Source organism: Thrips palmi, unplaced genomic scaffold, assembly GCF_012932325.1.
Source record: "Thrips palmi isolate BJ-2018 unplaced genomic scaffold, TpBJ-2018v1 HiC_scaffold_15, whole genome shotgun sequence".
NCBI lineage: Eukaryota > Metazoa > Arthropoda > Insecta > Thysanoptera > Thripidae > Thrips > Thrips palmi.
The window spans coordinates 4422651-4442225 of record NW_023144624.1 but is presented as its reverse complement, the minus strand read 5'-3'; the positions used below and the strand labels follow the sequence as shown (position 1 = coordinate 4442225).

Genomic DNA, 19575 nt, shown 5'->3' with positions numbered 1-19575 from the left:
GGCAGAGATAGGCTTAAAACAGTTTAAAATAGCTCTTGCTCGAGTGATTTAATTCATTTGACATTTTTTTCAGCTCCTAGAAAGCGATTTCCTTCTTCAATTAAAGCGGAAAACACATTGAAGTTTTATAGTGGCCGTGATGCCGTGAACATCCGGTGACATCTCTGCTCCAAGTTTCGTTACTCTGTCTGTTGTAGTCTGCATGAGTAGTCACTTCTGAAAATGGCGGTGGACGTTGGTAAAAACATCAGCGGCTTTTTGAGCTCGAAACAAGTTGGAGCAAGCTCCGAAGTAGCTTCAGAATGGGCCGCCCTAGACGAATTGCATACCAAGAAGTGAGTTGTGATATTTTCTGTCCTATTGTCAAGAAAATAACCAATTCATTGACCGCCGGGAGGTGGCTGTCAGGCCAGCAACAATGAATCGAGGAAAATGTTTCTGTGACATAGGAACCTTCAGCTTTGTTTGTTTGCCTTGCCATGCTTAAAACCATCACCACTGAGTTCTTCTTGACCTTTGACTTGATTGTTGTGATTTTTTTGTGTCGCACAATCAACACTTTGTCATGCAGTACATAACCTGTGCTGAAGGTTATGGCTGTGTTTTGATTGATGTCACTTTTCACCATGGTTTCTGCAGTTTCTTTCATTTATTTCTCTGCTGCTGTGTTCTCCCCTTTTTATTACGAGCACCTAATGCTCATTGAGGCAGCTGACAGAAGTCAACAACTAGACTTCATTTTCATGCTCATTCATTGTTCTCCACAGGCTCTATCACCAGCTGACGCTGAAACTCATGACATTTGTCAAGCATCCTTCTTTGCAAGAAGGGGAACAATTGTTGGAGCTGTACAGTAAATTTATCATGTACATTGAAAACAAGTAAGTGTATTGCTGTTTCTGCTCGCTGTACTTTTCTTTCTCTCTTCAATACACTATGCGACTCTACCATTTGATTTGTTTTCCAGAATAAATCCTCTTTCCTTGGTGGAGATACTTGCCTTTGTTGTTCAGCAATACACAGACTGGAAGGAAGCTGTGTCATTCTTAGAGAAGATGGAAGTGAAGGTCAAGGGCTGTGAAGATGCTGTTATGCTTTGCAAGGTTCTGGCCGGTCAGATTCTTTTAGAAAAATTATCAGACACAGTTGCCACCAAGGTATGCTATGTTTCTTCTAATTTTTTGTTGTTTCTCTGCAGGATAAGTTTTCCGTGTCTTCATACTGCAATTTGTTTTGTATTTTCTAGAAAATCATTGATGATGTAGAGAAGGAACTGGATAAGAAGGATGGTGTTGGTCCAGTGCATGGACGCTTTTACCTGCTAGCCAGTAATTATTACCGTCAACAAGGGAAACATGCCGAGTATTACCGTACTGCGCTGCGGTATCTTGGATGTGTGAATCTGGATGATCTCTCCTTCAAGGAACAAATGCAGCATGCTTTCTTCCTCGGACTTGCAGCTTTACTCGGAGAGGGTGTTTACAACTTAGGAGAGCTTGTAAGTTGCCTCAATTGTAGGGCTCGTTTTCCATGATAGTCTTTTGCTGATCCCATGACCTAACATGTGCTTTCTGTTTAGCTTGCTCACCCTGTTCTTCAGAGTATGAAAAACACACCCAACAAATGGCTAGTAGATTTACTCCTTGCATTCAACTCTGGTGACATTGCCAAGTTCGATGAAATGAAACCAAAGTGGGCCAGTGTTCCTGATCTAGCCGCCCAAGAGTTGAAACTGCGCCAAAAAATTTCTTTGCTTTGTCTCATGGAGGTTTGTATTCATCTTGTGGCATACAGTAAATTTTGTTCACTGCTGGTCTTAAACTTTTATTATAATGTAATTTTTCACAGATGACCTTCAAAAGACCCTCTACCGACCGGCAACTCACATTTGAAGAAATTGCTGCAGAGACAAGGTTACCTGTCAATGAAGTTGAATTGCTTGTTATGAAAGCCCTAGCTCAGGGGTTAGTGAAGGGTGCAATTGATCAAGTTGACGGCCGCGTCCACATGACTTGGGTGCAACCACGTGTATTGGACAAACAGCAGGTAGATGGATCAATAATGGCACACATGAATTATTTGTCATTTGAAATCTAGTAACCACAGCAACCATGTTTTTGCCCCCTTACAGATTGCAACTATGGTGAAGAGATTAGATGTTTGGTGTAAAGATGTCAAAAATATGGAGCAACTTCTAGAGACTCAAGCACATGACTTTTTAACTTTGTAAAATCATGTGTTTCTGTGACTGACTAATTTTCCTCGATTTGATTCGAGCATAGCATCTTTCTAATCAGATTGTTACTTTGAGTGTCTTACATTTTGAAAAAAAAAGTTCATATTGTAATTTATTGTAGAATCCTTATATTAAACAAGGTTTTTGTAATTGAAGAGTTTAAATTCTGTCCAGAGACAGTTTTAATACCTTGACCAAACCCATCCAATTTTAATTATAAGTAAATTGTAAATATCATGATAATTCTTTGTGGGAAACGCTAATGACGGGTACCCGGCCAATGTCGTCCTTAGCCGGCTAAAGTCGTTCTTATCCAGGGTCCGGCCATCATCAGCCAACGAGTGCCGGATAAGGACGACCTAGCCGGCTACGGACCACATTAGCAGCCACTGCATGGTGAACAAAGTGAGACACATGTGGGGGAGGGGAGTCATTTATTTTTGCAGTTTCTATTGTTGTGGCATTTGCTCTCGCATAGTTGGTTCAGCCTTTTGCGTCCACATCGGTTTGTGTCGCAGTGCCCTGCACAGTTTCATTTTTGGAATCCTTGTCCCTCAAAGATGGATCCTTTTGTTGCCATTTTACGCAAAGCCTCTGATTTCTTCATTGATACATCTTGTACTCTCAGGAATCGGGACGGCCCTTGACTCTCCAGTTCCTGCCCCTCATCCGGTACTGGCACCTCGCCACTAAATTCGCTACTTGTTTCGCTCATGACTCCCCTCCTCCCGTTTTTCTAATGATTTTGAGTTGTTTTTAAATTTTTCTTTGGTTTCTAAATTTTTGCGCGCGACCGCGGTAACGGTTTGAACAATGCCACCCTATGCACCCGCCCGCCGGACACTTTAGCCACCCTCCTTTGGATATTGACTACCCTAGCGGGCTCGAGTTGTCCTTGTCCGCACAATTAGAATGGCATCCGACATTAACCACAAAACTGGATAAGGACGACGTTAGCCGTAACACTTACACTAATACTACAAATGAAATCCTTCCACTCTGGAGTGTTCCTTCATTTCAAGAAGTTTGGTTGAAAAACACAAAAATAAACATTTGTCTTGATACTTTTTTATTTTTCAAAACATACAAATTGGTACTTATGAAAGAAAAAAAAGGTCACTTGCATAAAACCTAAATTTGACTTGGTAACTTTGATAAGTCACAATTTCCAGACAAATGTAATCAACGCAAGCGCATAAGCTTGACCACTGGCCTTTGTACTTTACTTCCATTTTCACCGTGCTCTATTTTAATGAGATCCCTTATTTGATACATCTTGAGCAATTTGTTGTCTTCTGGTTGGGAGCTTTTATAGACAATGTCAATTAATGACATTGCCCAATCGGGCACCTTTTCGCAGCCAATCTCTATCTGGGTCCATGCCACCATTTGAAGGAAGTCAGATGTGTTGCAGGGTAAAGCCTAGAAATTAGAGAGATGCAAAACAAGATAAAAAGTCTTTTAAATTATAGGTTTGAAACTAGTCTCCAATAAAGCAGAAACTTAATTGTTTCTGATTATTTGGTCATAAATTAAATTTTAAACCTACAGCATTAGTAATCTTCTTAACTGGGATCACTGGCTCTACCATCTTCTTAACTCTGAGCACTGGTTCTGTCATCTTTTCTACCCTGATTACTGGTTCTGACATCTTAGCAACTCGAATTGCTGCTTCCGATGTCTTTTTAACTCTGATTACTGGTTCCGGCATCTTTTCAACTTGGATCACAGCTTCCGGCATCTTTTCAACTGGGATCACAGCTTCCGGCATCTTTTCAACTGGGATCACGACTTCTGGCATCTTATCAACTTGGATCACAGCTTCCGGCATCTTTTCAAGTTGGATCACAGCTTCCGGCATCTTTTCAAGTTGGATCACAGCTTCCGGCATCTTTTCAACTTGGACCACTGGTTTTGATATCTTTCCAACTTGGTAAGTTGGTTCTACCTTCTTTTGAACTCCAATCACTGGTTTTATCCAATCTAATCTCGAGAGGACGACTAATGGCCTCATCAATCCAGATCTGCATTCCTAAAAGAAAAAGTAATACCAGGTTTGTTAAAAGTTTGTAGGGAAGGCATCAAAGGCACAGGTTCTTTCCTTACTCTGACTCATTCCTCCTAAACTTGACATTTCAAGGATAAGTACCTTTGCTGAAATAGGTGAACCACAAGTGGTTTGAGTCTTTGGATCACCCAACTTCTCACATGTATCTAGCTGTGAATGGCGTTTGGAACTTGCACAAGCAATCATTTTATCTTTTGAGCCTTCTCGAGCTGATGGGGGTTTCCAAACCTACAAGAACATTTATTAAAACAAACATTAATATCACTACAATATCGAATAGAATAAAATGCAAGAGAGTTGTTATATCAAAATGAGTAGGTATACCACATATTTAGGACCTTAGACTCACTCACCTGGGCCTTTTCAGAGACCAAACATTTCAAGAAGGAATTAATGGCTCTATCAGTGCGCTTTTTAAGTAGGTCTTTTTTAACAATCCCTAACTGTTTGGGTGCAAAGCTCCGTGCCCTCTTGACTGAAGCAGGGCCAGGACAGTCTTCAGTGGGACTGAAAGTTGTTTTTTGTGACTTAAGGGTGGAAAGGGTATCCATACAAACTGCATTTGAAGTAGGAGTGGTCACTTTGCTATGTGTTCTTCTTATCAAATTTTTAACAGAAGAGTTATGCATTTCCTGCTGAAGAACCAGAGAAAAACAGTGAGATGTTGAGTTTAAAAGTTGATGAGTAAACCTTAACAGTCACTCAACATTACCTTTGAATCAATGAAGCATGGGGGTAATCTTTCTATTGACACAGTTGGGCCAACTGAAGATGTGCCATTTTTTTGAGCAAGTAACAACATACCAATCTGATCCATCTGTTTATAAAGGCAACCTAGTTGGTCAGTTTTGAATGATTTCCATTGCATTTGGAGGTTCTTTACAAAAGGCTTTACCCAAGAGGGTGAAGATTCATCAATGCCAAGATATGAATTCCAGTAGTCCATCCAGTCATCAATCGAAAGACTAATTTCTACAGTTGTATCAGATTTGGCTTCTGTTTCATCAGTATGCATGGCTGTCTCAGGAATTTCTGACTCATTTGATACATCTACCACATTATCAGAATCTGTTTTATCAGTTGTATTAGTCTGCTTCACTGCCTGAGTTATGGCAGAACTTTCCAATATTTTAACTTTTTTATTACAACAATCTCTCCATTTCATTCCTAGTTTCTCTTCTACTTCTCTCCCAAATTTGTTAGCCTCATCCTCAGTGAATGTTCCTTTAAAAATTCGACCTGCCACCTGCAAAAGATTTCAGGTTACTCATAATAATACTCAGGGTAAGAGAACTAAGTTTCACCTACCAATTAACTTACATAGGTACTCCACATGGACTCCCAATTATGCCAAACTGCGTGTCTCACAAATTTGGAAAAACCTTCAATCCGTTCTTTACAGAACTTACACTCATAAGACTTCAGTGTTCTGTGAAGCAAATCTAACTGCAGTGCATCCTCAGCCTAAATTTTAAAAGAGACAACAAAAATTACTGACACACAAGACAAGACAAAATTTGTAAATTATTACCAATATATGCAGCGAAACCTATTTACATTGAACCTCAAATGTTAAATTCATGCCTTAAAATAATTAGAAATTTTTTTAACTATTTTTTGGTGGTAGAGAAGAAAGGGGGAGGGGATGTAAACTAGAGAACTTTCCCAATTAGAGCATTGAAAAATTCGGTGTAAGTGAGTTCCCTTGCATACTTTTAACAGTTATCAAAATAAGTATCATAACACACCTCACGCTTAAATGCCAAATTAAGTCTGTGTATCATTTCATGAACCATCAGACTTTTTAGTCCCTGCAAGCTGTGGCCACAATTAGAACAAGGATATGTTCGTAGTTTTGAATGTTGTTCCTTCAAATGATTTTTGTATTCTCCTAAAGAGTTGAATCTTAAGAAACAGACTTTGCATATAAAGTCGTGGATATTCAAATGTCTTCTTAGAATGTCCTTATTCTTAAAGGTACAAGAGCATTTGCTACAATTGTATCTGTATGTTTTCTTGTGTTTCTCTGACATTGATTGGTACATATCCACATTGTGGCCAATCCACTCCATGCCATCATCCTGAAACATGAAAGAGAAAATATTTATAAGATAAATAACATTGCTACAATAAATTAAATGGTAAAATAAAATAAAAAGAAGTTGAGTACTGTTACCTCCTTGTTTGCCAAAGATAAGAGTTGAGGAGAATCACTAGTTACAGTAAGTTGATCTACACTATTCCCATTGAACAGTTCGGAAGCTCCAGGGCCAAAGACCACAGCCTCTGCAGAAGACTCAGAAGAGCCTTGACTGTTTCCTGCCTCAAAGCTTGAAGTCTTAGTTGCGTTAGTCTCTACAGCGGGCACTGAGGACGCAGTACTGTCTCCAGCATCAAAGCTGGAAGTCTTGGTTTGGGCAGTTTCTAGAGGAGACTCTGAGGATCCCCGACAGTCTTCAATCTCTTGACTCGAAGTCTTACTTGGAGCAATCTCTGAGTCTGAACATGATTCTGTGTCAGCAGTATCAGTGTCTGAGCAAGCCATTGTTGATGAATCTGCTGTCTGCATCAGAGCTTTAGAAATGGTTGAAGGGATTTGAGTTGTAGAGTCCGGGGGCACATTTGAATCATCATCTAAATCAATAGGGAAATAAACTGAACCGCTCAGATCTCTTGAATCATCTTGCATTAGTTGTATCTCACTAGGGAGATCGGAGGAGAAAGGACTGATTGCCACCTCTACAAATGCAGCAGCATTGAAGGGACTTCTTTCCTGATTGTGGAACTGAAGATGAGCTTTAAGATCTATTTCTCCTCTAATGTTAAGAGAACAATCCCCACAAGTAAACTGTTTGTGCTTTTGATTATAGTGGGAAGTAGCCTCTCCTGGTCTGTAAAGAATATTTGTTTTATCAATCAAAAAAGCAATTAAGAAAGCAGCATGTATCCTATGAACCTAGATACATACCTTCTGAATTTAAGGTTACATAATGTACATGCAACAACATGATTTTCTAGGTACATGTGTTTGATTAGCTCTGGATGTGTGTCAAATGGTGCTTTACACACAATACAGTTAAAGCGTGGAAGTCCATGAGCTTTAACTCTATGACTTCGATAGGTTTTTGTCTTGGTAAACTCCTGGAATCACACATTTATTTTAAAAAAATGTAATAATGACAACCCATAACAATATTAAACTAACTTTTTTTTTTAAAGGAACTGACCTTGTGGCAACCAGCAATAGGGCAAGTGAATGAAACGTCAAAAAACGTAACAGTTTGTTCACTGGGGTCCTGAGGCAAAACATCCATGGTGTTAGGCTGGTGGTAACCTGGACAATAATTTTCAAGCTATCAGAAACAGAATAATACCTCACGAAAGCAAACAGGTTTGAGAGATAACCTCAACGTTCGACTGCAGAGCACCTCAGTGGCAATAAGTCAGCACACAATTACTGCCTTACACATATCAGTCGAATCCGTGATGAAAGTAATAACACACTCCCGAAGTAACTCTCACCTGGCAGGCAGCATGGATTTCTATTTCACCATTTGAGCAGGCAGAAACCTGTAAACAACTACATCACAAACGCCCTGAATTTCTCATACCAGGACAGGTTCCTCTGCCTTCCCGCTCTCGCCTTCCCGCCATGCCGCTGCCGCGCCGCAGCCTCCACTCCACGGCCACTGGACCACGCCGCTCTACAGTGCACTTTCCTGTCTGCCACTGGTCAAAGTGATCCAGAAGAAAGCGAATCAAGGGGTTCTCGTCGCTCGCTCTGCACAACTCATGCGACTCAACCGTGAGAAAAGACCTGGACTGTCTTCGACTGGTCCTTCAGAGAGTGGAGTGGAGTGGAGTGGAGGGGTCGGGGTGTTGCCCAGTCTTGCGGCCACTTGAGGCCCTTCTTCCGAGGCCACTCGTTTCACATCCGGCGCTGAAATGACAGAACGTGCTGGGTGGGCTCTTTAGGGCTGCCTCCCCCCCCCCTCCCCCTCGCTATCTCTTCTCAACGCTGGAATGCAGGCCGGACCGCGAACTGCATGCGTCATGTGTCCAGAGCCACTCAGCAGATCGGTTTGTCCGAAGGGTGACTCACTGTAAAATTTTGTGTACAATGATTGTGTGAATGTTCAAGAATGTGCAAGATTTCAGGCGTTTTTGACACACATGTTGCCTAAGGGAGAGTGGGGTACATTGTATCACGGGTTAGATTTTGAATAAAAACAGACGCGAGCGTTTGATGGTGAAACAATTAATTTATTTCAGGTAAATATATCTCCTATATTTGTACTATCTCGTTGTTCCTAGGGAATAATACGTATAAATAACATGGTATAAAATAATATACATAAATCTATGGGGTGTAGTATGCATGTGTGCCACAGAGGCGTCAGTCTGCTACAGTCGCTGTATACTGTCTACTGTAAAGGCCTCACACGGCGTCAACTTGAGGGTCCTGAGGGATGTTGCTCGGCCCGGCCGACCCGGCCGGCCCGGCCCGCGGTCGGTCCAACCAAGCGGCGAGACGACGACCACACATCACATTCCGGAAACACCGGCCGGCAGTTGCGGCACAATGTCGCGCGCGCTCGCTGGGCATCGAACGCACTTCCGACTTCCAGTGGCGGAGGACACCGCCGGCCTCGGGAGGCATGCCAGTCGCTTAATACTAGGAGTGTCTCGGCATGCCTATCAGTGGCTCGGCGAGGACTGGCCCACGTGCTTCCCTCGCGCAGCGTGCCGCGGCGAGAGCGTGGGCCACGTGGCGCACGCGGTGCTGAGACTTCACTGGGCTGTAAGTACAAGTACGGGGCGCCCCCGCGTCCTTCGCGGCCTTGGGCTCCACGGCCCCGTGATGGTGGCGAGAGGGGCGCGTCGTGACGGCGTCCTTCGTCCGCCGTGCACTAGACGGTGTTCTCCCGCCACACGGTCAGGTCCACTCGGGGGATGGCGTCCTCGTTGGCGCAGGATGTCAGTCGGTTGCTGCGGGACGAAACGACACCATCAGCATCAGGTTTCTGCGTATCTCTCAGCCGGGCCGGTAGGAGTGAAGAAGAGTACGGGATAAGAAACGTAAACCCTTATGGAGCTGATGCTGTGACTTTGAGCCGCCCCTCGACCAGCTACTTCAATAAATGATAAATCCCTGTCTCGAGCTCTTTGGAGGAGTAGGTCACAGGGGGTGTACTTTTCTTATCCTGTATACTTCTCTTCCGGAACTCAAAGAAAACGCCGCCGCCAGCACTCACCCTGGCGAGGGCACGGCGAAGGCCTGGGGCTGCATGGTGGCGACCTCGTTGGCGTCGTCGCAGAAGATGCGCGCCAGGGACGCCTTGCGGATCTCGCGGAGCTGCTCCGGGCTGAAGGGGTAGGGCTGGTCCGCGTTGTCGTAGAAGTAGCGGTCGGCGCGCCGCGTGCGCAGCAGCTGCTCGCTGATGATGTAGCGCAGCGTGGGCCCCACCAGCGCGCCGTCCCAGGGCAGCTCCGCCATGCCGCCCACCAGCACGTCCACGTCGTCGGGGTGCGCGTACACCGTGCTGAGCCGCTGCGCCGTCTGCGGCCGAGGAGGGCGGTCAGGGCTTCATCGGCCTGCTGCGGCGGCACGCTCGCGACGACACTCACCTGTCTCGGCATCACGTCGGCGAACTCGTCGAAGGAGGCGGCGGCGGGCAGGCCGCACAGCTTGCGGTACTGGTTGTAGCCGGGCAGGCCGTGGTCGCGGCCCCGCTGGATGGCCAGGCTGAGCGCGTCCACGCCCCGGTCGCTCGAGTCGCGGAACATCATGTTGGTGAGCTGCGGCCGAAGGATTGCAGGTTAAAAGTCTGGTGTGCGTTCGCAGACGCGGATCCCCCTGTGACGATGCTTACATCCTCGACCAGGAAGACGTCCACCTGCTGGCTGGACTGCGTGGCCAGGCCGCGCACCAGGCCGTCCAGCGCCGCGGTGCTCTCCAGGACGTTGGGCTTGTTGAAGTGGTCCCGCAGCAGCAGCGACGCGTTGGCGTGCCGCTTCTCGTCGTACAGCCTGCGCAGTCCCCGGGTTCAAATCCCCTCCGCTCCGCAGGCCTTTTTGCGGCGTTGGCACACTGTACTCACTGTATCCTGCCCTGCATCATGGACAGCCCGAACTTGAGCCCCGCCGTGGCGAACGCGTTGCTCACGCTGGGGTCCTCGCTCTCGCGGAAGGAGTTGAGCAGCGCGCCGCTGCCGGCCATCAGGCCAACCTTCTGGGCGAACCGCGCTCCTGGAAAACAACGACATGAACGACAATTAAACGGAGCGCTTTGGGGAGGCGGTGCGGTCGGACGGGGCGGCGTGCTCACCCAGCAAGCTGGGCATCCACTGGTCGTAGGTGATGTGCTGCATCTCGGCGATGACGACGCGCCGCGCCTCCTGGAACACGGTCTCGTCGTCCCACTGCGGGTTCAGCTCGGACAGCTCCTCGGCCACCCGGTTGTGTTCGCGCGCCCACAGCGTGTGCATGGCGGTCAGGTGGGGGTGGGTGTTGGCGCGGACGTCACCTGAGCATGCCGAGGTCCGGAGTTCAAATACCGGCGCGCAACAAGCCCGAAAAAGCCGCCAGGCAAAATATTTTTTCCACTGCGCTCTCCGTGCTTAAGCTCTGTACTTGGCCCGCGGCCACGGGCCCATGGGAGAGGGGGTGGGGCGCGCAGCGTGTTATACTAAATATACTTTTCGTCGAAGGCACGCGCTGTTAGCCTTGGACATGAATCACATTTGGGTCTCGTTCTAAAACACACTCGCGCCCGATATTTCTTAAAAAAGAGAGGGAAACGACTCGCTTGGGCTCTGTCTTTGTCGTTTTTTTAGACACTTTGGGGGTCAAACGCCAAACGGTCGGGGTGAGGCTCACGCTGGCGACGGCGGCGACTCACCCGACTTGTAGCAGGCCGCCGAGGCGGAGCTGACTTGGCAGCGGTCGCGCGGCTCGTCGGCGGGCGGCAGGTACGGCCTGCCGTGGCCGTTCTGGTTGGCGAGGAGGAGCTTGCCGCGCGCGAACAGACGCAGCGACCGGTCCCTGCGCACCGACGTGCCGTACAGCTGCGACCCGTCCAGGAAGTGCGACGCCTGGTTCATCTGCGAGACAGACAGGCACACTAGAAAGGGACGTCCAGGAGGATTCGGACCCAGAGGCGGGGGGTGGGGTGGCAAGGAGCAATTTTTTCGTAGAACTTCCAGGCCTTTCGACTTTCTTTCTAGGGTCAGAGGACAATTGACGCCCTTCCAACCACCACCATCCGGATGAGTGCTCGCTCGAACCACGAACCTGCTCCGCGGGGCCGAAGCTGCAGTCCGGCCGGAAGGCGTGCAGGGAGCGGATGTAGGACATGCAGCGCGCGCGGTGCGGCGCGTAGAAGGGGTCCTGCTGGGGGATGACGATGGGCTGGCACAGCGGGTGCGCGTGGCGCGGCTGCAGCGGCGTCGAGTCCGGCCGGCAGCACGTCAGCGGCGTGCCCGTGTTCACTGTCACAGGCCGACAGCGGTCAAGGGAGGGCTCTCATCGCACTCTCATTGCACACAGCGTGCTCTCGCCGTCTCCCTCGCACCCGCACACGGGACACGAGTGCGAGAGAGACAGTGGCTCCGACTTACTCATCTTGGACGTGGGCGTGTGCGACAGGTCGTGCTCCACGAACTGGGTCCACTGCATCATGGCCAGCGTGAGCGAGCGGTCCGGGAGGTCCCTGTCCCTGGCGATGGCCACGGACACCTGGCGGGCCGAGGGCAGCGCGATGCCCTTCTTGGGGCCGCGCGGCAGGTGGATGCCTGCGCCCAGAGAGATGAAGCGATGAGCGGTGTTGCCGAAAAAGAAGGCAAAAGGAGCTTTAACACCCTGGCTAGCTCGACTGCAACTCACCGTCCTGGTACTCGGGGAACAGCAGTCGGCGGTAGGAGCTGAAGGCCTGGCCCCAGGTCCACGCCGTGCGGTCGACGTGGTTGCAGGAGCCGTCCAGGCTGCGGTACTTGGCCTGCTCCGGGCAGTGCGCGTCGGGCGGGGCGCGCGCCTCGGAGCACGCCGCGCCCAGCGGCGTGGAGCCCAGCTTCTGGCTGCTCAGCCAGCGCGCGCACTTGAGCTGGTCCACGCCGTACCTGCAACAGTCGGCGTGAGCCGTGTGTGTGGTCGGCGGTCGGCGGGTCGGCGGGCAGGACTTGCCCCCTGGCGGTGAATGGCCGCCCTGGCGGTCCGCTCCGCACCGCGCCCCTCGGCACCCACCTCTGACAGTGATGCTGCGACAGGTAGAGGGCGGCCTTGACGGCGGCCAGGGCCTCCCTGCCCTGCTCCAGCGCGCGCTGCTCCGGCATGGACTCGATGAACTGGCCGTGGATGGAGGTGCCGAGGCGCATGTGCACGCCGGCGCCCTCGAGGGACGACTCCAGCCGCGCCAGGCGCGCCACGGTGTCGCGGCCGAACGCCGCGCTGGCGTTCAAGTCCGCAGGCTTGACCCGCGGCAGCGACAGCGACTCTGAGGCACAAACGGAGCGCGTCAAGAAGGACAAAGACAGACACTGCTTTCCCTCGCGGCACGGCGCTCCTTCCTCACCATAGCCGACGCGCGCCGACTCCGACGTGCAGCACACCGCGAGCAGCACCAGCAGGGCGGCGGCGGGGCGCCCTCCGCGCGGCGCCGTGGTGGCCATGGTGGTCCAGCAGCCCTGCGAGCAGTGAGGACGTCATCGGTGGTGTCATGCTGGTGTCATCGACGACGCCGCGCCACTGCAATGCTCGCGGCTCGCCCGGCGCACACCGAGGCGCACGCCTTCGACACGTGAACGCGAAGCGAAGGCAGCTCCCGTCGCCAGACCGAGAACCAAACCGGTTCACGAGCCGCGGCGCCGCGGCCAACTCCATCCATTGCTCCATTTACCTCTTCCTTTTCCCCGCCTATCTTTATGCGTGTGTCAAGTCGAGTCGGCCCTGGGACGAGAGGCAGCTATGTTTTTAGAACCGGTGCGTGTTTTTTGCCGCGCTCAAGTAAAATGCGCAGGGTTAAAAATAGCGGCCGGGCACCGGTGCTGGAGGCGCGAACGGCGCGAACGGCGCGAGCGCGGCGACAAGGTGTAAACACGAGGCGGAGGCGAACACGGTGAGCATCACTCCAGCGCGTCACTGCGCGTCACGGGCAGCGCGGCCGCGGGCACAGCCAGGCACAGCGCTCCAGATGACGCCGCGATGACCGCCACACTCATCGAGGAAGTCGGCGGTGACAGAATATCTGCTGAGCGTCCACTTCCTGGAACGGTCGCCGCCGCGTCGCCCAAACAACAACTCGCTTTCGATGAGTGCAGCTAAGCCGCCGGTGTGCCCGGAGGCACGCTAAGCACACGCCGACGCTCAACGAGGCGACGATTCGGAGCGGAGAGAGTCGCGAGAGGACACGCCGCGAGTCGGACGACGTGCCGCGGCCGCCGCGACGTGCGCACCGGGCGACGCGACGACAACAACAGTGGCGGTCGTTTCGTTTCGTTTTCGGAGCGGCTCTCCAAAGTAAACACGCCGGCGAGGCGCGGCGTGAGGCGAAGCGCGAGGCGCGGAGCGCGGAGCAGGGCACGACCGGCATGGCCGGTGCGGCCGGCACGCCGGCGGGGAGGTGACTGGAGGTGACTCACCGGCCCTGCGGCCTGCGTTGCGCTGCGCGCTATCGCCGACGCCCTGCTCGCGGCATCTTCTGATCGGAGGTCCTTGTCCAGGACTCTCGGCAGGTCCTTTGAGGCCCCGCGGCAGTTTCCATGGAAAAGTCCCGCCCCGGGCCCGGCTGCCGGGCCGGCGCGATGAAGTGGTGCATTTGGGAGCGCGGAAGCTACCCGTTGCAAACCGCGCCCCCGCCGCGGCCCCGCGGCACGCCCTGGGCCTGAGATGGGAGGCCGCGCGAAGCGCGAATGCCGCCAGTCTTCGGGGAGCAACAAACCGGGCGCTGTGTGCCGTGCCGCCGTGCCGCCGTGCCCCCAGCGCGGCCAGGAAGGTCGAGGAACTGAACCGCCGCGCCCCGCCTGGACCGCCAGGACCTCCACGACGTCCTGCACGCGTCCGGCCTCGCGCCTCCCCGCGTCAAGCAGTCAAGCGCCGCGTCCTTCCGACCTCTCTCTCCGTCCCCCCTCTTCCCCCTTTTCTGTCTCCCTCTTTCGTTTACTCGATCCGCGCCTCGCTGCGCCAAACAGCGCCAAGCAGCGCCAAGAGGTCACATCCTGCTGAAGTTGCCGCCAAGGCGCGCCAAGGACCCAGCGAGCGGCGGGCAGCGCGTTCGGCGAGGCGTTTTCATTACCCGCCGAGGGCCGAGGCGAGGCTGATGGACTTGGCTGCGTCCGACAGCAGCGGGCTGCGGCGACGCACGCCTCGGGAGGTTCATGCTGACCACTGCAGGTGAGCAGCCCTGCACTTGGAGGCTTTCCTCGGCGGCAAGCCTTCCGCCCAGCCCCGCCCCGCCGCCTGCATGGCATAATGGCGCGCCGATTGAACTCACGTGAGCGCGCTCACGACCCACAACAATCTACATTGTGCCTCACTCTCTTCCATTCGCTTCGTTTCGCCCCGCCTCAGCCGACCCACCCCGCCCCGCCCCGCCCCGCCCGCCCACTCCCCGCGATGGCCGTGTCGCGCTGCACTAAAGCCCTGAAGCCCCGCGGGTCCTCGGCCCGGCTCGGCTCCGCACCACGCACCGCCGCCAGTGGCCTGGCCCGGCTGCACGCAGCTCGACTCGTCCGCGGCCGGCGCGGCCCGGCGCGGCTGTGGGCTAGTCGCTGGATGGCCCGATGCCGCCGTTGGGCCCTGGGCAGCCCTGGGCCCAGGCCGATGCGGGCGCTCGGCGGAGGTGGGGCAGGCAGGCAGGCAGGGCCTTAGGCAGGGGGCGTGGGGCGTGCTGCTGGCTCCTGCAGGTTGTATCGCGACGTATCTATCGGCCTGCCGCGGCTCTGCGCACTACGCCGCACTACGCACCCGCAGATGCGCTAGGTGCCGGCGCCTTGTCGCTGCCGGTCCGTGCCGGTCTTTCGGCGCGAGTATCCCCCTTCCTTCCCCCTTCCCCCTGCCGCATGCGGGTTGCTAGGGACCTTCGCCAGCTCGGGGGACTCCGTGCCGTCGTGACGCACCTCCAGTTGCGCCGGGTTTGGGCCACAATTTTGCGGCCACAAGAGCCCTGTTTCATCGCGCGGGTTCATGGTAGCTGCCATCATGTCATATGTCATGTCCTCCGAGAGCACCGCTTGTTCGCAGCTTACAGAGCTTGTAGCGCCTGCGAGGTAGGCCACTGGCTCGCACCGCAACCCACCGGTGTGGAGACGGTGGCCTACCTCGCCCCTGTGAGGATGACAGGGGTGACGTAGGCCACCGTCTCCACACTAGTGTGTTGCAGTGCGAGCCAGTGGCCTACCTCGCAGGCGCTAGAGACTCATGCGGCAGGTGCATGCACCTTAATCCCGTTTGCTACAAGAATGCTGTCGCCAGCGTGCTTTTGGTGTCCGTGCCGCTTTGGCGGCAGAGCGCGCGGCACGCCCGCCTCGCCCACGACGTGGTCGCAGTCTTGGTGGTCTCGGGGGCCTGGAAGACGTCACGGCGTCACGGGCCAAGAGCGATAACCGGAGCAGCGAGGCGAGAAGACAGAAACGCATGGGGCGATACGGCGCCGATAACGCGCCGATGCACTGTGCATATGCTGTGCATGATCCAAGCCCTCCAAGCCTCCACCCACGACGGCGCGCTGCTCGTCCGGGACGCGCCGACACGCGGACACCGAGGGCCCCGCCGCCTCGCGGCCGCTCCGTCCATCCGTCACCGCCACGCCCTCGGCCACGCCGCGCGAATTGAAGAATCACCCGTCTTCGTCAACGAGCAGTCTGTCGTCTGCCGAGCGGGTCAGATGAGTCGTTTGGTCGTTCTGTCTCTGTCGCACTCATGGGGTTCGCCATAATGGGTGCGAGGGAGACAGAGCTGCTCTTCTGTCGTCTGCCCGAGGAGAGGCGCGTCCCGGAAGAGAGGGGTTCTCTTGCTCGCAAAGACGCGCGGGGGGAGGGGGAGGGCTCGCATGCTGTCTCCGTTTCAGCGGCCCGTTACACACAAAGCACTCATTAGCCGCGGAACGGTCCAGCTTGTTTACAATATTCTGCGCAGGCGGATGTCAGCGCGTCGCCTGCAGGGATACGGGGAGAGGTGCGAGACGCCGCCGAGTCGTCGGACGTCGGAGTCGTCAACACGGACGGGGAGCGACGAGGCAGCGCCACCTGCAGGCTGACTCCGAGCACAGCCGCCGTCTCTGTCGCGTCCTCGCGAGACGCCCCGTGAGTGCGAGAGAGACGGAGCGACGAGAGCAGTGCGCAGAATGAGCCAGCTGCGAGTGCCGGCATTACGGGTCGGCGGCAAAAAGGGGCAAAGAAAATGAAACAAACGGCGGAAAATTCCACCGCGCGCGTCCTGCGCACCCCAGCCAAGCTAGGGCCAACTGCACGGCAAAGCGGCAACCCGGCTCGAGCGAGCAGGCCCTCCTTATCACTGAAATAGCGAGCATCGGGTGCGGCTCCTGCATGGAAGTGATGTGTGTGTGTGTGTGTGTGAGTAAGTGAGTGAGTGCGAGTGTGTGTGAGTGTGTGCGTGTGTGCTTGCGTGTGTGTGTGTGAGAGAGAGAGTGTGTGAGTTTACGTGATCGCGCTTGCCCGGCCAGGCCCCAGTGGCGTGCTTCCCCTCCCCAGGACTCCCCAGGACCTATTAAGCACAAGGCTGCCACCATAAACAACAATTCGACGTTGTGGCCAGCCAGGCCAATGGGTTCGGTCGGGCGCGACTTGATTAGAGAAATTAAGAGACTGCCTGAAGTCGGCGTCCCTCGGCCATCGGAGTCCTCCGAGTCCACGGGCTCCTTTGGGTCCGCGGCCCTCAGGGTGCGGTGGCGCGGTGCAGGGCAACGATCCCTCACCGATGGCGCGGCTGGAGTGGCTGACGAGCGACTCCGGAGAGCCGTTTCGGTCGCTCTGTCTCTCTCGCACCCCTTCGGGACGCCCCAAGAGTGCGACAGAGACGGCGTCGACGAAACGACTCTCCGGAATCAGTGTGCTGGACACCGCGTCAGTCATCTGTCTGGTCAGCTGGCGGCACTGGCTGGCTGGATTGCCTGCGGACGCGGCCAACGGCCTCGCGCCTCGCGCCTCGCGCTGCCCCGACTTGGCGCTCCAACGCTCGGATCGGCTCGGATGCATGTGAGGCGCGAGAGGGACAGCGAGGAGTGCGGGCGGCATCGCCGGCAGTCCGACGAGCCCCCCTCAGCCTTGGCTGGCCCTTGGCGCGGCCGTGAGTCGCCGCGGAGGCGTGGCGGTGGTGGCGGTGGCGGTCCCCGCTGCGATCTGCGAGGCGTCGGGGCGGCCGTCGGGGTGGTGCTGCATCGCTGCATCGCTGCACCGCTGCATCGGTTCAAGGCGCACTGCACTGCAGGCTGCAGGCAGCTGGAGGGCTGGGCTAGGTCATGGCACCCCGAGATAAAGCCGGGGCTTTGTTTGTGAGGCGCCACGCCGCGCCGCGCCGCGCCACGCTCGGTTGCTTCAATTATAACGCTGTCCCCATTCGGCGCTTCGGTCTGACAGTCTCCTGCCTCTCTCGCACCCGCACCCCTCCGGCACGCTCCAAGTGCGATAGAGGCACGCCGACGAAGCCACGGGGGCAGAGGTTGCGCAGCGGGGGCGGCTCAAAGACGGCTTGCGATAGACGACCGTTGAGCCAGGCCCTGCCGCCCGGAAGCGAAGACCGCCGTCCGTCCGCTACGAATATTCGCGAATATTGGCGTGGCGTGGCGTGGCGTGGCAAGGCAAGGCGGGCAGAGGCGTGAGGCAACGCGAGCCGATGCCGATAAGCGAGCCGCGTCAGCACGTCAGCCTGAGGGCCGCGGGGTCACGGAGGAACGCGGGCCAGCAGGGGCGGGGCGGAGCGGGTGGCGGCTGCAGGGCAGGTCCGTGATAAGTGCAGCCGTGCTTCGCAGGAAATTCGCCTGTCTGGCACTGCCGGCGTCGGCGGTTTGCTTGTTGACGTTCGGAGCGAGAGATAGTAGTTTTGGTGCTGGACTGTGTTCTACAAGGTTTCCCGGTAAAAAAATGCGTCATGGGTCGTGCTCTCTCAACAAGAAACACGCTGACGTTCGGCAATGGTGACCTGACGTCAATCGTCAAAAAGGTATCAATTTTGGAATTAAAGGGCAATGCTTGTCAATGACGTCAAATTTGAGGAATTTTGATTGACCCGGCCACGGCCATCCTTCGAGTAGACTGGTGTCATTCGCAAGCGAAACCCCGATATCATTCACATGGGCTGGTAGTTGTATCGCGTTTCGCGCCGTGTACTTCGCGAGAGGCACATCTGTCAAGCGGCCGATTGCAAGTGTCAGTGGCCGAGCCGAGGGAGGCCTGAGAGCGGCCAGTTGACAGCGGCCGAATCAAGACTTCGCGGATCAATTGCGGGTCGTGGCCAGCAAGCCGAACAGTGCGCTCTCCATGTCGTTCCGTAAGGGTTCAAGAGAGACAGACAGACAGACGGACAGACAGACAGACAGACAGACAGACAGACAGACAGACAGACAGACAGACAGACAGACAGACAGACAGACAGACGGACGAAAGCATTGAAAGACTGCAGTCCGGCGTCTGATCGTCTGATCGTGGCACTGGAGAATAAGGGTCCGCGAAGAACCAACAGGGTCCCGTCCACGAAGGTCCTCCAAGGTTCCAGGCGTTCCAGGCGTTCCAGGCCCGGGCAGGACTTCCCTCCTTGGTCGCCCTGCACTTTACTCACCTGGCTGGGCGCGGCCTGGCGGAAGAGCCGGCGGTCCTCTCTTCGCGTCGCGCCGCTCACTGCCACCACTTTCACGTCGCGGCCTCGGGGACTAGGCTAGGGGACTCGCGGGACTGAACCCGGACAATCGGGACACTGCGCCGAGTGGCAGTCGCGTGCCGCGCGGCCCGTCGTGCGGCCTGTCGTGTCGCGTCCTAGGCCGGCTTGGTTCGCTGGCTTGGCTTGCTTGGCGTGGTATGCGACCGGTCGCCGGCGACTGTGGGCTCGGACTGATCGCCGCCAAGTCACATCGGGCGGCGGGCGGCACGGGCACGGCCAGGGCACGGCGGGGCCAGCGCAGCGCGCAGCGCCTCATGACAGCGCCAAGCAGCGCGCCTGTGTCGTCCCAGCCCGTCCCTGCCTGGGCTGCATGCCCAAAGCACCGCCATGGCAGCGCCAAGCCCTCGGCCCGCACCAGCAGGGGGTGGCGCACGGCCAGCAGCGC

General features: G+C 54.8%; 3 protein-coding genes across 8 annotated transcripts; 1 reads left to right on the top strand and 2 right to left on the bottom strand.

Moving 5' to 3' along the window:
- Positions 1–175: 175 nt before the first annotated feature.
- On the top strand, positions 176–2386 carry LOC117640896 (26S proteasome non-ATPase regulatory subunit 13). Its single transcript, XM_034377879.1, has 7 exons — positions 176–335; positions 768–881; positions 968–1157; positions 1247–1498; positions 1580–1768; positions 1849–2046; positions 2132–2386. Exons 1-7 carry the CDS (start codon positions 223–225, stop codon positions 2228–2230), a joined length of 1155 nt encoding a protein of 384 aa, XP_034233770.1. The 5' UTR covers positions 176–222; the 3' UTR covers positions 2231–2386.
- Positions 2387–3284: 898 nt separating this feature from the next.
- On the bottom strand, positions 3285–7975 carry LOC117641058. Of its 5 annotated transcripts, none has more exons than XM_034378159.1 (11): positions 7827–7975; positions 7532–7638; positions 7273–7445; positions 6481–7195; positions 6053–6385; positions 5625–5768; positions 5017–5550; positions 4658–4939; positions 4386–4532; positions 3786–4268; positions 3285–3658 (listed from the first exon to the last, which is right to left on the bottom strand). In XM_034378159.1, the coding sequence occupies exons 2-11, from the start codon at positions 7616–7618 to the stop codon at positions 3419–3421; spliced, it is 3138 nt and encodes a 1045-aa protein (XP_034234050.1). In that variant the 5' UTR covers positions 7619–7638; positions 7827–7975; the 3' UTR covers positions 3285–3418. The 5 variants fall into 5 exon arrangements, with proteins under 5 accessions (XP_034234050.1, XP_034234051.1, XP_034234049.1 ...); XM_034378160.1 differs by having other exon boundaries at positions 7710–7851; XM_034378158.1 differs by lacking the exon at positions 7827–7975 and adding an exon at positions 7771–7814 and having other exon boundaries at positions 4658–4936.
- Positions 7976–8546: 571 nt separating this feature from the next.
- On the bottom strand, positions 8547–19364 carry LOC117641060 (peroxidase-like). 2 transcript variants are annotated; one of them, XM_034378162.1, is made up of 13 exons: positions 19092–19364; positions 12874–12985; positions 12546–12795; positions 12189–12421; positions 11924–12097; positions 11598–11794; positions 11206–11407; positions 10633–10830; positions 10406–10553; positions 10178–10334; positions 9933–10103; positions 9560–9864; positions 8547–9293 (listed from the first exon to the last, which is right to left on the bottom strand). In XM_034378162.1, exons 2-13 carry the CDS (start codon positions 12968–12970, stop codon positions 9215–9217), a joined length of 2211 nt encoding a protein of 736 aa, XP_034234053.1. In that variant the 5' UTR covers positions 12971–12985; positions 19092–19364; the 3' UTR covers positions 8547–9214. The 2 variants fall into 2 exon arrangements, with proteins under 2 accessions (XP_034234053.1, XP_034234054.1); XM_034378163.1 differs by lacking the exon at positions 19092–19364 and adding an exon at positions 13198–13768.
- Between the last annotated feature and the right edge of the window lie 211 nt (positions 19365–19575).